We start from the raw sequence: 14950 nt of genomic DNA on the forward strand, positions 1-14950 counted from the left end.
GCGCTACGTCGAGTACGACGTTGAGGTACGACGACCACCTCAACTGCAACGGCCATGGAGATTTAGCTAGAGCGGTAGAACTAACCTCATTGATGCTTCTGTTGTGTGTGTCGGGGCAATTGCAGCTAAAGTACAAGAACTTTAAGTGGAAGGTGGAGATCCCCAAGTCGTCCATCTCGAGTCTATGGTTCTACATCAAGAGTCGACCTCACCTCAGGCACGCGCCGTCCGCTGCTGCCGCTCAGCTGGCAGCGGATGAGCGCGCCGAGCATGGCGCTGGGTTTTCTGGCGTGCCGGAGCCTACGCCTGCAGCCAGCGAGTCGAGGTGGCCGCAGCTGCGTAAGCTCTTCTTGACGTCTGCCGACAAGTCGGTTGGCCCTGAGATGATTGCGCTCGTGCAGCAGCTGCTGGACACGGTGGTGAAGATCCCCAGGTTGCTACGATCGCCCTTTGTTGCGGCGCTGTTCCAGGTCAGCAACTCGACTTTCGATGACGAGATGGGACGCACATCGGTGCGTGAAGGCTGGCTCAAGACCCGCTTTTGGCTCAAGGGCAACCGCGAGAACGTCCGTATCAATCGCGCCTCTGTCTCGTGGGATAACGAGTGCTTCAACTGCATGTGTGTGGTGAAGCGCGTGAACTTCCGGGCGAAGCGCCTGCGCTGGGTGTCGCTGAAGACGTCGAGTATTGCCATCTTCGACTCGATTGAAGACACAATCGCTCGCAAGGCCTTCCTCTTCGACAGCAAGTTTAACATCGAACGCGGCCTTGCTACCACGGGCTCAAGTACCACTTTGCTGGTCTCAAACGCCACGTACGTTCTTCAGATGGAGGCGAAGTCGAAGCAAGCGCTTCTCAAATGGGCAAACGATATCCGTCGGGTTGCAGAGGCTTCCAACTGGTCGCAGGCGCATCGTGATGGATCGTTCGCCATCCCGCGTAACCCCGTGCATATGACGTCGTTCGCGCAATGGTATGTTGATGGAAGCGGTGCATACGAAGCTATTTACCACGCCATTCAGTCGGCCAAGAAGGAGATTTTTATTGCTGGTTGGTGGGTGTGCCCGACTATCCATCTACTGCGTCCTGCGGAGCAGTACCCCGAGTCCCGGCTCGACCTTGCGCTGCAGAAGAAGGCGGAGGAAGGAGTTCAAGTCTACGTGCTCATGTACAAGGAAGTGTCCGTGGCGCTGACCCTGAACAGTATGTTCTCAAAGCAAGTGCTAAGCAAACTGCACAAGAACGTCCACGTGCTCCGCGACCCCGACTTTTTGATGAAGCAGCTTGGTCTGTGGTCCCACCACGAAAAGATCGTGAGTGTTGACCAAAGAGTGAGTTTCGTGGGTGGCCTCGACCTGTGCTTCGGACGTTGGGACACGCATAGCCACGAGCTGTTTGACGAGCCTGGGAAACCAACGGATTTCGTCGGCAAGGACTTTTCCAACCCTCGCGTGAAGGACTTCATTGAAGTCGACCGCCCTGAGGAGGATATGATCGACCGCAATGTTGTGCCTCGCATGCCGTGGCACGACTGCCACTGCCGTCTTGAGGGCCAGCCAGCTCGCGATGTGGCACGCCACTTTGTCCAGCGCTGGAACTACTCCGTGTCTACTCGCAAGAAATCGAGGAAGCTGCATCACCTCGTGCCCATGAAAGATTACCCGGTAACGATCATCGACAAGCACGGTCCCCAGAAATTGACCAAGCGACTTCAGAAGGCCGTGCATGCTGTGCGTGCGATGCGTGGACTGTCGAGAGCTCGTGCCAACACCGACAACCGTGGGTTCAACAGCGACCGTCGGATGGCTCGCATGCTGAGCAGCCAGAATGAGTCAGGCAATGTGCCTATCCTTCAAGATGATCACGCCGATGTGATGCTAGACTTACCTGATGGGGATGAAGAAGGCGACGAAGCCTTTGAGAAACACAAGCAAGAAGTTGCTGCCCGCGGATACCGCGTGAACACGCAGATTCTACGCAGTTTGTCCCTGTGGTCGGGCGGCGTGGCCACTGAGCGCAGTATCCAGAACGCGTACATCCGTCTCATCGGGTCTGCGCAGCACTTCGTCTACATTGAGAATCAGTTCTTCGTGTCTGGCCTCGAGGGAGACCACGGCTGTTCGAACCGCATTGCCAATGCACTTGTGGAGCGAATTCGCCGCGCGTCGGACAACAACGAGAAATTCCGCGTGATTGTAGTCATGCCGCTCTTGCCAGCCTTCCCTGGTAAACCGGACGACAAGGATGCCAGTAGTCTGCGCGGTGTGATGCATTGGCAGTATCGCACGATCTGCCGTGGCGAGCACTCCATATACCAGCGACTGTACCAAGAGCTGGAGGACGACGACCCGTTCAAGTACATTGCCTTCTATGGGCTGCGCAACCACAGCAACCGCGAGGGTGCCCAGGCTCAGACTGAGGAGGTGTACATCCACAGCAAGGTGATGATCGTCGACGATCGAGCGTGCATCATCGGTTCCGCCAACATCAACGAACGCAGTATGTGTGGCGATCGCGACTCGGAGATCGCTGTTCTGGTCGAGGACCACGAGATGGAGGAGGAGATCACCATCGCTGACGGCGCGTACAGCGTGGGCAAGTTTGGACACTCTTTCCGCATGAAGCTGTTCGAGGAGCACTTCGGTATTGAGCCAGGCACTCCGCTGTACCACAAGTACCAAGACCCGGTGAGCAAGGACGCGTGGTTCTCGATGCAGGAGCAGGCGATGAACAACCACCAGATCTACGATTCAGTGTTCGGGTGCCTGCCCTCGGACAGCGTCACGAGTTTTGCCCAGATCGACTCGCACATTCAGTCCGCGCAGGGCCTCGACACGTCGGGCCGCGGCGCGGACGAGGCGGTCGCCGCAGCGTTGGGAAGCGGCATTACGGATGCGACCAGCAACAACGATGAGCACGTCCGCTCGTCGTCGGTGAGCGAGCGAACCCTGTCGCCCCGGGGCGGTAGCTCAAGAGGGCGCAAGTCGGTGTTCAGCGGCGCAATGAACGTGAACATGAAGGAGAGCTCGCACATCGCCGAGAAGAAGCACGAGCTGAGCAACGTGAAGGGCCACATCGTGTACTTCCCGCTCAAGTTCCTCGTGGACGAGGATCTCGAGCCGAAGCTGTTCCCGGCCACCCTCTTCCAGTGAGCGACAACGACCCTTATTTTTCTTCTTCTTATGGACAGCTCAAACTTTTTTCAGTACATGCATGAACTTGCTTGCGCGCAAGTAGTTGACTTTTAACGATTGAAGATACGTACGTAGCAGAGGGTGATTGAATCGAACGACCATTTTGCGATCGACATCGTTGTTATTGCTTGAGAGCTCCATACACTTCGGTGATTGCAGACGCCTTGGATTTGCACCCGGAAAGCAGCCTCGGGACTTCCACGCCCCGACGCTCTCGACCACTGAGGCGGCTGCAGGCACACCCGCAGTGCGGGGCTGACATGTTGATTACTGGCGCCGCCAATAAGTCGCAAACGCGATGCCGACAGAGTGTGACACAGTGCCACCCATATCACCGCCGATGTTTGACCGCTGCGCGACTGCTTGAGGTCGTGATAGCCTAGCAAACTTTGCTGTGTGGTGGTGTCGCTGCCATGCCCAGGCCCAAGGCGTTTGAGCATCTTGGTCATTGACGACATCGACGACACGGCACACAGCAGGATTCCGTGGTCCACCCGCCGGGTGGCACCCGGACAAATATCAAAGCCGATTTTTCTGGGGCCAAAATTTCAACACGGAACTGCTATAGAGCGTTCACCTGATACAACTTATCTCTGACAAACACCTTAGAACACCACGTCAAAGGCTGTTCTGTATCAGACTCCTTCTAAGTGCGACCTAGAATAAAGAGTATCCCTTCGATTTCGAATGATGTACCTTTTCGGAAACATGGCGAGCGTCAGCCATGGCGTCTGCAACTCCCATCGCTCCTATACGCTTCCAGGCGTCAGTACTGAATCCGACCTAGGCCACGCACCTCGCGCTTGTTCAACGCCACTACGCACAGACACCTCGCGCGGTATTCGCCTGCAGCTTGCAGTCCAACCTACCGGTACACTTGCCATTTCTACCTCGCTCTAAGTCGCAATGGGTCTGAAAAAGTGGCTGGGACTCGACGTCTCGGCGTCGCAACCCGCGGGACACAACGCCAAGGGCGACGAGGTGGAGGAGCCGCTCGTCTTCGGCATCCCACAGCGACAGCAACAACAGCACCCGCAGCAGCAGCGGCGGGAGCAGATACGCCAACAGCGAGCGGAGAACCACCGCCGCCACACGGCGTGGGAGGCGCAGCAGCGTCAACAAAGCCGCTCCCCCACGTTCGCACCGACGCGCCGCAGTGCGCCGCTGCAGAGCCGGCCTGATGCCTACGCGCCCACCGTCTACAGCCAACAGGAGCGCCGCTTCTCCACCGCGTCGACTGACCGCTATGTGGACGCGCGATACGACAACGACACGATGTCCACGATGGTGACGGCCATGCAGTCTCCGCCGCCGCCTCAGCTGCTTGACTCGGACTCGGAGGACTCGGACGTCTCCATCGGAGCAGACGACGACGACGATTTTGCAGCGGATATGCCGTCCCCAGCGCTGACGACCAGGTCGGCTCGCTCGAAGACCACGACCGCTGCGTCGCCGATGGGCTCGCTGGCGTCCACGCCGCAGCGCAACAGTGTCAAGGACAGCTTCCGCTTCTCGTGGATGAACGTGCTCGGCCAGTCGACGAACTCGGAGATGGGGCAGAACGCCATGGCTCAAGTTGCTGAGGAAGAGGAAGCGGCTGAAGCGGCGGGACGCAGCAACAGAGCGGAAGGACAACCGCCTCGCAACACTGCGCACAACCCCGATGTGGCCTTGCGGCCCCAAGACGACGAGATGGGCGTGGTGATGCAAGGCTGGCTGGAGAAGTGTGGCCAGCAGTTCAAGACGTGGAACTGGCGCTTCTTCGTGCTGCGGAACGACGGCGTGTTGTCCTATTACGCCGATGAGACTCTCAAGAAGCTGAAGGGTTCGATGGACATCGGATACGGCTCCAAGGCGGACGTGTCAGTGCAAGCCAACGCCATGGAGAAGAAGTTTGTGTTTATGATCTCTACGCCGCAGCGCAACCTCATGATCTCGGCGCCGTCGGAGCGCATGATGACCAAGTGGATCGCTCGCCTGCATGCGGCTGGGGCCGTGCCTACCCAGCCGTGGGACCCATTGCGCAAGACGGTGAAGTTCTACGTGCGCGACACGGAGTGCAACCACGAGTGGAAGCGCTACGACGACCCAACGTCCTACATTCACATGGAGGGCTGTCTGTTGAAACGCGGCCATGTCAACAAGAACTGGAAGAACCGCTTCTTCCGGATTGAAAAGGGCGAGCTGAGGTACTACACGGAGAACCAGAGCGAGCTGAAGGGCTCGGTGCCGCTGAAGGACACGATCGTGAGTCCGGGCATGGCGCAGTGCCCCGACGGCCGGAAATACTACTTCGTGCTGACGTCCAAGGACGGCAAGTTCGAGATGCACTTGAACGCGCTGAACGAGTCATCCATGCATCTCTGGATCGAGGCTCTGCAAGAAGCGCAGACGGCACTCGGCAGAATGGCGGGCAAGAAGGGTACGGTGGCGGGCTTGGCACTCGTGGTCAAGCGCGCCGAGGAGATCCCACTGGGCAAGATTGGCGTGCTCTTCAGGCGCCCGGAGGACATTGACATCGAGATGCAGAAGCGCACCGAGGCGCTCATCGTGGCGTCAAGCCCGAGAAACCGCGGCGTTTCCGTAGGTAGCCAGCTTATCTCCGTCGAAGGCCGCAGTATTCTTCGCGAGACGTACGCCGAGGCGCGCAAGATCCTGCGTGCGTCGTCGTTCCCGCTGCGGCTCGAGTTCCTGCTGCCGCCGTACAAGCGCGGCGTCCTGATCAAGAAGTCCCGCTCGGGCTTCGAAAACTGGAAGAGGCGCGTGGTCATCGTGACGAACGGTGAGATCCACTACTACAAGGAGGTATCGTCGTTCAGCAACGGCAAACGAGCCCCGGCCGAGCTCAAGCACCGCAAGTCCTTCTCGCTTTACGGCTGCTACCTGAACTTGGTGCATTTCCCCGGGCGCGACCTGTGCATCGTGGTGGCGCGCTCGCCCTCGGACAAGCTGGTGCTGCAGACGCGCACGGACGAGGAGCGCATGGAGTGGGCCAGCGTCATCTACTGCAGCATCCGCATGGTGTCGCAGGGCATCACGTCGGGCCACATCGAGAACCTGCAGCTGGAGCAATCGCGGCTGCCGTCCAAGCAGACGTCGTCCGACCTGAAAGGCAGCTTCAAGGACTCCGACCAACTCGAATTCTAAGTCAACCACGACAACGTGTAGCGGCACTGATCATGAACATGACCGAAGTGCCTGCATACACACGTAAAACGCAAATGAAGCAACGCAATTTATTTAAAAAGGATGGATCGGCTGGCCGTGACTCATGCGGATATCTTTTCGTCATCAAGCCGAGATACAAGAAGTTTCCTTTTACAGGGCCCCTTTCTGATACAAGGAGTTTCCTTGCAAGGCCTATTTCTGAAGCTGCCGGTCTTCAAGAGATGAACCGACATCAGTTTCCCTTCAGCTCGATGCCCTTGAGGATGAAGCACAACGGCAACAGCCTTCATGCACTATTCCATCGCAGCTTCCTTCCAGCACTCGAAAGCTTTTTTTTTTCTTTTTCCACTAATTTAAGCGCCAACCAATCGCTGATTTTCGCCTCCTCAATTCCGATTTCGGATTGGCCAAAACTGTCTCTCGCGCACTGCGATCCTTTGGCCTCTCCCTGCTCCGGGCACACACCCAAAAAGTCGTCGGCGAGACAGAGTGGCGAGCGCGCGCGTCGGGCGAGTCCCCCCTTGCTTCCTCCCGCCCCCTTTGCGCCTGCTTCTGCGTACCCCCGAGCCAGGTGCGTCGTCTGCCTGCAGCCTGCGACCGCGCTCCGTTGGGCTGGCGGGCTGTTGACATACGCAGTTGGTTTTAAATTAACGTAACAGATCGGACAAATGGCGGCGGCAGCGGCTGGTACGTCTACGTCTGCGAGGCTAATATTATTCCCGGAGAGAAGAGTCCGCGTGTGTTTGAGCCTCCTTTAATATGTCATATTTTTCTATTATTTATTACGAGCAGAAGACAACAGCCTGTACCCGATCGCGATCCTCGTGGACGAGCTCAAGCATGAAGACGTGCAGCTGCGCCTGAACTCGATCCGCCAGATCCGCATCATCGGTACATACTTCGCCAATGTATTCTTGCTGATACTGCACCCAATTAAGTTTTATAACGGGCTGCTTCGATGTATGGCACATTTCTCTTTCCAGCGGAGGCGCTGGGTCCCGAGCGCACGCAGAACGAGCTACTGCCCTTTATGAACGGTAAGCAGTTTCAGTCTTTAGCCTCCGGTACCTATCAACTTCTGACAATTACCTTTTTTATCCTGATATTGTAGACTCGCTGGATGACGAGGATGAGGTGCTGCTCGTGATGGCCGAGGAGCTCGGCGACTTCGTGGACGTGGTGGGCGGTCCGGCTCACGCGTACTTGCTGCTGAAGCCGTTAGAGTCGCTGGCGACAGTGGACGAGGCCTCGGTTCGTGACATGGCAGTGCGCTCGATCTGCAAGGTGGTGGAGGCAATGGAGCCTGATCACGTGGCGGAACACTTTGTGCCGGTGCTCCGGCGTCTTGTCACGCGCGACTGGTTTACGTCGCGCATTGCGTCGTGCAGCCTCTTCCAGGTCGGCTACGCGAGACTTTCGGCGGAGATTCAGGCTGAAATGCGCGGCATGTTCGGGCAGCTTTGCCGCGACGACACGCCTATGGTGAGGAAGGCTGCGTCCGCTGCACTTGGTGGCTTCGCTTCCGTTATGGACGGTCCTAGCGCCAGCGCTGAGATGCTGCCGCTGTACCTGGCGCTGGCTACGGACCGCCAGGACTCGGTCCGGATACACACGATCGACAACGCTGTCGCGCTGGCACGCTTGGTCCCCGCTGAAGTTCTCCCGACGCAGGTGTTGCCGACCATCTTTGAAACGGCGCGTGATGGCTCGTGGCGCGTGCGGTGGTCCGTGGCCAACCGCTTCCCGGAAATTTGCGAGGCCTTGAATGCAGAGACCATCAATTCGACGTTCTGTGACTCGGTGGTTTCGCTGCTGGAGGATAATGAGGCTGAGGTACGCACTGCGGCTACATCAAAGATCCTCGGCGTTGCGCGCCTCCTGCAACCGCAGCGAATTGTGGAGAAAATCGTACCTTGCTTTCAGCGTCTTGCGCGCGACATGTCGGATCACGTGCGCTCCGCTCTGGCTGCTGTGGTGATGAAGGTCGCCCCATTCCTTGGACGCGACCTTACAATTGAGCACCTCTTGCCCCTCTTCTTGCTTGTAAGTGATACCTGTTTTCATGGACTGGATTGGAATTGATTCACTAACCCGGTCGGGTGTGGTACAGCTACTGAATGACCAGAACTCGGAAGTGCGCTTAAACGTCATTTCAAATCTGGAAGAGGGCAACAAGGTAAACAAATTGCTCTATGGGCATCACGCGGATAACTGCGTACTTGGAACTGATGCATCTGCCATTGTCTAGGTTATTGGGATCGAGCTTCTCTCGCAATCGCTCCTGCCTGCTATTGTGCATCTTGCGGAAGATCGCCAGTGGCGTATCCGTCTGGCGATCATAGAGTACATTCCGTTGCTAGCGGCACAGCTGGGACGCGACTACTTCGAAGAGCAGCTGGCGGAGCTCTGCATGTCGTGGCTTGTGGACAATGTATTTTCGATCCGCGAGGCAGCCACGATCAATCTGAAGAATCTGACGGAGCACTTCGGCGTGGACTGGGCACGGACGAGCGTGGTGCCGCGGATCTTGGCCATGCACTCAAACGCCAACTATCTGCACCGCCTAACCTCTCTGCACGCAGTTAAGGTGCTTTGTGAAGCGATGACTCCCGAGACGATTCAAACACTCCTTATCCCTTTGGTGGTGGAGCTGGCTCAGGTATGGATGAACCTCTCTTTGCTGCTTAAGAAACCGGCAGTCGTTTGTGCTTACCGCTGCTGTTTTTTGTTGTTTTTGTAGGACCCCGTTCCGAACATCCGCTTTAACGTTGCAAAAACATTGGAGGTGCTCGGCCCTAAAGTAGACGCGGAGGCGTGTGCGAGCACCGTGACCCCATGCCTCACGGCTCTGCTGCAGGATGGCGATGCCGACGTTGTCTTCTTTGCGCAGCGGGCGCTCGCTACGCTCGGCTAGTTTTAGGTAGATATTGCCTGTATCTCATTCCCGAAGAAAAGACAAAAGACCACTGCGCAATAAACTCAACATATACATCGAAGCAAAGCACTTGCTATTGCTGTGTATTTAGTGCAACATGCATTTGACTCGGTTGCTCGTTTCCTTCGATCAAAGCTGGTGACTCATGTGGTCGTACACGGCGTTAGATACCCACCATCTCCAGAAGGTCTCAAACGAAATCTCGCTTGATATCTGAGCGTCATCTTGTCTGCTCGCGTTCTTGACATGCTGCTGCATCTGCATCCACATCTTGTCGATTTCACTTGCGGTTAAAGCCACTTGCATGCCCAACTCTTCCGACAACACTTGAAGCTGGGCCTTCACCAGAAATCCGTTGGCATCAGCAACCTTCTCAAATGCTGCTTTCAGCTTACTTCGCTCGCTCTCAGCATTGTTATCGCCATCCGAAGCACGTTTGACCACGAGCGCCTCCCCGCGAACTGCAGCGTCTGCATGGCGCTGAAGCTTCCGCAATTTCGACGTCTGTATATGTTAAGTTAGGAAACAATTAGATGTGTGGGTTTCAAGGCAATCAGTCTAACTTGATACCATAATCGCCTCGGTCGCTTCGTCTTCGATATTGTAGCACAGTCGAATCCCCTCCGCATATGCAGCCATCGCATTTGCATGGTTCTACAACACAACCGAAAATTAAGTAAAAAAAGTGACTATGGCAGTCACTGAATGGACCTACCCCACAAAATGTGAACAGCTCTCCGGTTTCAATTAGCACTTGCACTTCTCCCTGCACAGACAAAACACTTCTGATCACCTCTGGAAGCTATGTTCAGCCAATACCATTAAAAAATGTTATCTAGGACGATAAACGCACAGCCAAGACATGCACGGCGTACCTGGTACAATCGTCGAGTCTTCTCTAGCATATCATGGAGTGTGGTCTGCATTGTTTCAGCCGAGTCAACGGCTTCATCTTCCATATCATCCCTACTAGGCTGGGTGGGCTGCTCTGCGTGCTGATCGATCTGCCACGCTGTTCGTTGAAGGCGAATCAAATAGAGTCGGCATTCTGCCGAGCACGAAAAGCAATCAACAACTTAAATGTAAACCCAGAATCTGTATAACGTACAGGTAATCAGCAATTGCACCTACCTGCAAGACGGAAGATGATTTGGGGTAGATCGATCGATTCGAAGTCAGGGTTCTTGGTTCGGCCGATCACGAGCAAAAGCTAGGAAACAATACAACGAGAACCGCATCAGCAAATCCGAAAGCGCTAAGGCCTAAGCTAGGTCTGAATAGGTAGAGCCCACCTCGTATTTTGTTATGACCGTCTCCAACTCGCGCTGTCTTTCACGAACACCGGGCTTCAGCACGCTGGAACCCCGTCGCAGGGTGGTCATAGCGATCTGTACGACGCCCCCTCGGAAATATGAAGCAGATCGGTTTTAGCTAAAGTATTGCTAAACATATTTTATCGCACCGAAGCACGATCAACTCTTCCATTCAAAAAATGGCCTACTACTCTATCGGTGAAAGGGACTAAAATGACTACGTGTACTGCTTGGAAAGATATGTTGCGCGCGCCTTGCTTCAGAGTGCAGCTGAGCTGATAATGCTTAATTGACTTCATCATGTCGTCGCAGATGCTGCGCGTCGTCTTTCATAGTCCGGGTCATCTGTGGGCAGCTCGAAACGACAAAGCGGGCACGAGTTGTGATCCTTCAGCCATGGCAGAATGCAGTCCGGGTGAAACGAGTGCTCGCAGGGCAGACGGTGGACCTCATCATCCACGGCAAAGAAGTCCTTGCACACGGGGCACTCAGCGCTGCCGTCAACATCGCTCTGAGTGATCTTCACCTTCGGCAACTTCTCCACAACTTCCTTAGCTGCCGGTGGTGCTCCATGCTAGAAAGTTTGTAAAACACACCTTTAAATCGTCAGCTACAACTTCACGCTTCATCATCAAAGCAGTCACGCCCTTACCCGATTGGGGTCATTCTGCATGAGCTGGTTGATCACATTAGCCATATTGCCAAATGCGTAGTCGCCTGGATTGCTTGCCAGCATAGGGAACATGCCTCCCAGGGCGTCCAAAAGGCCCAACGGATCTCCACCTTCTCCCGACTCACTGACGAAAAACTCCACGGGGTTCCCATTGCTGCTCATAAAACGCGTACTGCGTCCACCAGCGCCCGACAAAAACTGAAACAAGCTGCCCAAAACCAAAGCAAACCAACACTATCAGCATTCTACTCGTGTCTACAAGATTAACATCTACTCACTCAGGAAGCGGCGGCGGGCCATCGAGTCCTTCATCTGTATCTGCAAACCGCGTCGCTCGAACAGAAGGCCTGCCCATCGCAGAAAAGGAAGCAATAAAAACATTATCAGCAACATAACTTTTCTCGAAATATTGTTGTCGAATATGCACAATACCGCGGCAGTGGGGGAGTTCCTCCGAACTCGTTGCGGATCTCAGCACGCGTGTTATTCTCCGTAGAGGCCGCAGGGAGCTGCGTCTGGGCCTGCGTGTCCTCCACCTGCTCCACCTGGAAATCCTGCGGCGGATCGTCCTAATGCCGATAAACAAAGGATATAAACAGGTTACGTTACGAAGGACAAGTGGAGGAATTATCCTCTCTTCTTTGCCACGCAGGGCCAAGCTCACCACACCCACCTCCTCGATCTCCTCCACAAAGTTGCCGCTGCACTGCCCACAGCAGACCTCCTCGCTGGGCTCGTCCACGCGCGTGTCCACGGCGGCGGCGCACTGGTGGCACCAGAAGCGCGGCGTCTCCTGCCCGGCTGACGTCGGCGTCGGCGTCGGCGTCATCGCAATTTTTCTGACTTGATAAGAGGGCTCAGCCAATTAGGGACAGAAACGAGGAGAATATTACTAGTAGTAGATATGGGTCTGGGTTGTGTGATATCCCGTAAATAGACAGGTGATGCTGCAGTGCGCTTCAACTCACTTGGGCTCCGATCTTTGGCAAGCTATTGCTGCATGCAGCATGTATTTAACATTTTCTCGATTAATGGATGCAATGCATGGAGCTACAACTTTTTTTGTTGGTTTGTAGCGTTAATTGCTCTAGGCGTACAGCTGCTTGGAGTAGGTGAACAGGTCGTGCACGCCGCCCTCCTTCTGCGCGCTGATGGTGCGGCGCTCGAAGCGCAGCTCGCCCGAGTAAAGCGAGACGTGCAGCTGCGGGATGGAACGCACGCCCAGGTCCTGGAAGCCGTGGCGGATGCTCTGCTGGATGTACGGCAGGTACTTGTGCACGCTGCCCTGGTCCACGACGGCACCGGACACACCGACAGCAACGTGGCTCGCAGAGGCGGCAGCGTGGTCGGGGTCGCCGTGGCGGTAGTACTCGTGGCTGCCGCTGCCGTAGTAGTGCTTGAGACGCATGCCGTCCTGGAAGAAGTAGTCGCCGGGGGCCTCCGCAGTGCCAGCAAGGCTCGAGCCCATCATCACAACCGAAGCGCCCAGGGAGAGGGCCTTGATCGCAGCACCAGGGCTGCCAATGCCACCGTCGGCAATGACGGGGACACCAAAGTCCTTCGCCAGAAGGGCAGTGTTGTAGATGGCCGACAGCTGGGCACGACCCACAGCCTTCACAACTTGCGAGGTGGACACGGAGCCCACACCCATACCAACACGCACGCCGTCCACACCAGCGTCCAGCAGGTGCTGCACCTGCTTCATGGTCACAACGTTGCCACCGACAACTTCGACCGACGGGTGCGTTTGCTTGATGTACTAATAGATATGAAGGGCAAAGACCGTCAGGTTAGTTATGTAAGTCGAGGATACGCACACGAGCACAGATATCGTACCTTGACCAGCTCAATCTGAATCTCGCTGTCACCCTGGCGGGCGTCGAGCGCAATAACGTCGGCCCCAGCAGCCGCAAGCGCGTCGATACGCGGCTTCGCCTGCTCGTTAACCGACACGGAAGCGCCCACCAGAAGCTTCTGGGTCTCCGGGTCACGGACAGCGTTCGGGTAGTCGCGGTGCTTGAGCAGGTCAAGGCGAGTCATGAGCGACACGAGGTTGCCCGACGCGTCCACGATGGGAAGCGTGCCCTTCTTGGCCTCCTTCAGCACCTTGTTCGCCTCCTCAAGCGAGATCGGATACTTGCCAACTACGAGCTGCTCGAGGGGCACCATAATGCTCGACAGAGGGACCGAGCGGTCCTCCAGGAAGTCGACATCGCGGCTCGTGACCAGGCCAACGAGCTTGCCCTTGACGCTTCCATCCTCCGTGATAGGCACGCCGGACACCTTCAGCTCGTCGAGGTCAGCCACAGAGTTGGACGGGCTCAGCACCTTCGGCTCGGGGATGAAGCCGTTCTCGTAGTGCTTGACCGCGCGCACCATCTCAGCCTGCTGCTCAATTGAGTTATTGCAGTGCAGGAAGCCCAGACCGCCCTGAAGGGCAATGGCAATGGCCATGTTGGCCTCCGTCACCGTGTCCATGGGGGAGCTCACAATAGGCGCCGACAGCTTGATCTTCTTGGTCAGACGCGTCGCCACATCCACATCTTGCACACCGAAGTTGACTGCAATGCAAATGACACATTAGCCACATCAACACCAATGCATATGCATAGCACAAAGTGCAACGTACTGTGTCCAGGCTACAGTGAAGCAGGTAGAGGGGGGAAGGCGTTGACATGTATCAATAGCATCAAAGGACACGCAAAATGAGCACAACCATTTTCCAGTTAAAGAGAGGTGCGCAACGGTGCGTACCAGAGAGATGACGTCATCGAAGGTGAGACCGTTGCTGTCCTTGTTGTGGAAGAGCTGCTTGGCGCTCACACCATCGAAGAGGCTCTCGTCAACGCTGCTCATTATTTGTTGCGCTTTGCTCGTCTGGTTAGGAAATGGCAGGTCGAGGACGTCTCTTTGGCAATTGAGTGGACGGTACATTTTGACCAATCAGGCGAAAGTCGACTTTTGAAAAGTGCATGTTGAAGTTGTCTTGCTTTTCCTTTTGATTTTATCTTAGCTTTTAGAGATTTTAGAGACGGCAGAGCTGCATGAACAGGTCTTGCGCACGTTGGTCGTCCCACTCGGATGAATTGTTGTTGCTTTTGCCGCGATTGTTGTTGGGGAGGTGGTTGCTGGTTGCTGAGGCGTATGCTGGGGGGTTTGCAGGCTTCGATGGGATTTGTGGAGCCTTGGATCGGTGTTCAGGTCGCCCTGGTGGGCGCGTTACCGGGGGCTCGGACTGGGGCAGCATTTGCTTAAGCAGTTCCTGCAGCTGTTCTTCCGGCGAAAGCATCTTCGTTGGATTGTCGGCCTCTCGAGGGGGTATAAATGCTTGAACGGGTCTCGTTGGGGGTGGAAGAGAACTTGTGCGGTTGACTGGAGGTTGGATCTGCGCGCACGAAACTGTTTCAATGTCGAACAAGTCGCCATATGGAGGAGGTGGCGAGTCGGTTCGCGGGAGCACACGATGGTTTGTGGCTTGATTGGAGTAGGGTGGCTCTGGGTGCTGTACGATATACTGCAAAGACCTTTGCGGAGGTGTACGCTTGGTGACAGGTGGTAGTGTGTGCTTGCTGGGGAGTGATGTTGTCATCCGTTTTGGTCTATATCGTACAAGAAAGCAGCATTGCGTATGAGGACATCACTGGTCGTCGAGTTCAAAGCAAAGCAT

At 55.8% G+C, this 14950-nt stretch overlaps 6 protein-coding genes across 6 annotated transcripts; 3 read left to right on the forward strand and 3 right to left on the reverse strand.

Annotated features, from left to right (window-relative positions):
• Positions 1–383: 383 nt before the first annotated feature.
• Positions 384–3152, forward strand: PHYSODRAFT_264911 (phospholipase D, zeta like-protein; the record flags this gene model as incomplete). Its single annotated transcript, XM_009517476.1, has 1 exon — positions 384–3152. The coding sequence occupies one exon, from the start codon at positions 384–386 to the stop codon at positions 3150–3152; it is 2769 nt and encodes a 922-aa protein (XP_009515771.1).
• A 948-nt stretch (positions 3153–4100) lies between these two features.
• PHYSODRAFT_552247 (pleckstrin-like domain-containing protein) lies at positions 4101–6379 on the forward strand (the record flags this gene model as incomplete). Its single annotated transcript, XM_009517477.1, has 1 exon — positions 4101–6379. The coding sequence occupies one exon, from the start codon at positions 4101–4103 to the stop codon at positions 6339–6341; it is 2241 nt and encodes a 746-aa protein (XP_009515772.1). The 3' UTR covers positions 6342–6379.
• A 651-nt stretch (positions 6380–7030) lies between these two features.
• Positions 7031–9276, forward strand: PHYSODRAFT_343869 (hypothetical protein; the record flags this gene model as incomplete). Its single annotated transcript, XM_009517478.1, has 8 exons — positions 7031–7049; positions 7155–7253; positions 7346–7399; positions 7474–8195; positions 8286–8405; positions 8473–8538; positions 8611–9021; positions 9103–9276. The coding sequence occupies 8 exons, from the start codon at positions 7031–7033 to the stop codon at positions 9274–9276; spliced, it is 1665 nt and encodes a 554-aa protein (XP_009515773.1).
• Positions 9277–9426: 150 nt separating this feature from the next.
• Positions 9427–10679, reverse strand: PHYSODRAFT_469628 (hypothetical protein; the record flags this gene model as incomplete). Its single annotated transcript, XM_009517479.1, has 6 exons — positions 9427–9801; positions 9868–9951; positions 10013–10099; positions 10173–10345; positions 10429–10507; positions 10590–10679. 6 exons carry the CDS (start codon positions 10677–10679, stop codon positions 9427–9429), a joined length of 888 nt encoding a protein of 295 aa, XP_009515774.1.
• Positions 10680–10908: 229 nt separating this feature from the next.
• On the reverse strand, positions 10909–12112 carry PHYSODRAFT_294053 (hypothetical protein; the record flags this gene model as incomplete). The annotated part of the gene is made up of 6 exons (XM_009517480.1): positions 10909–11184; positions 11207–11233; positions 11263–11491; positions 11562–11630; positions 11716–11852; positions 11957–12112. 6 exons carry the CDS (start codon positions 12110–12112, stop codon positions 10909–10911), a joined length of 894 nt encoding a protein of 297 aa, XP_009515775.1.
• Positions 12113–12370: 258 nt separating this feature from the next.
• PHYSODRAFT_470043 (hypothetical protein) lies at positions 12371–14139 on the reverse strand (the record flags this gene model as incomplete). The annotated part of the gene is made up of 4 exons (XM_009517481.1): positions 12371–13042; positions 13120–13844; positions 13913–13922; positions 14038–14139. The coding sequence occupies 4 exons, from the start codon at positions 14137–14139 to the stop codon at positions 12371–12373; spliced, it is 1509 nt and encodes a 502-aa protein (XP_009515776.1).
• Between the last annotated feature and the right edge of the window lie 811 nt (positions 14140–14950).

This window comes from Phytophthora sojae, assembly GCF_000149755.1.
Source record: "Phytophthora sojae unplaced genomic scaffold PHYSOscaffold_1, whole genome shotgun sequence".
NCBI classification, from domain to species: Eukaryota; Oomycota; class Peronosporomycetes; order Peronosporales; family Peronosporaceae; genus Phytophthora; species Phytophthora sojae.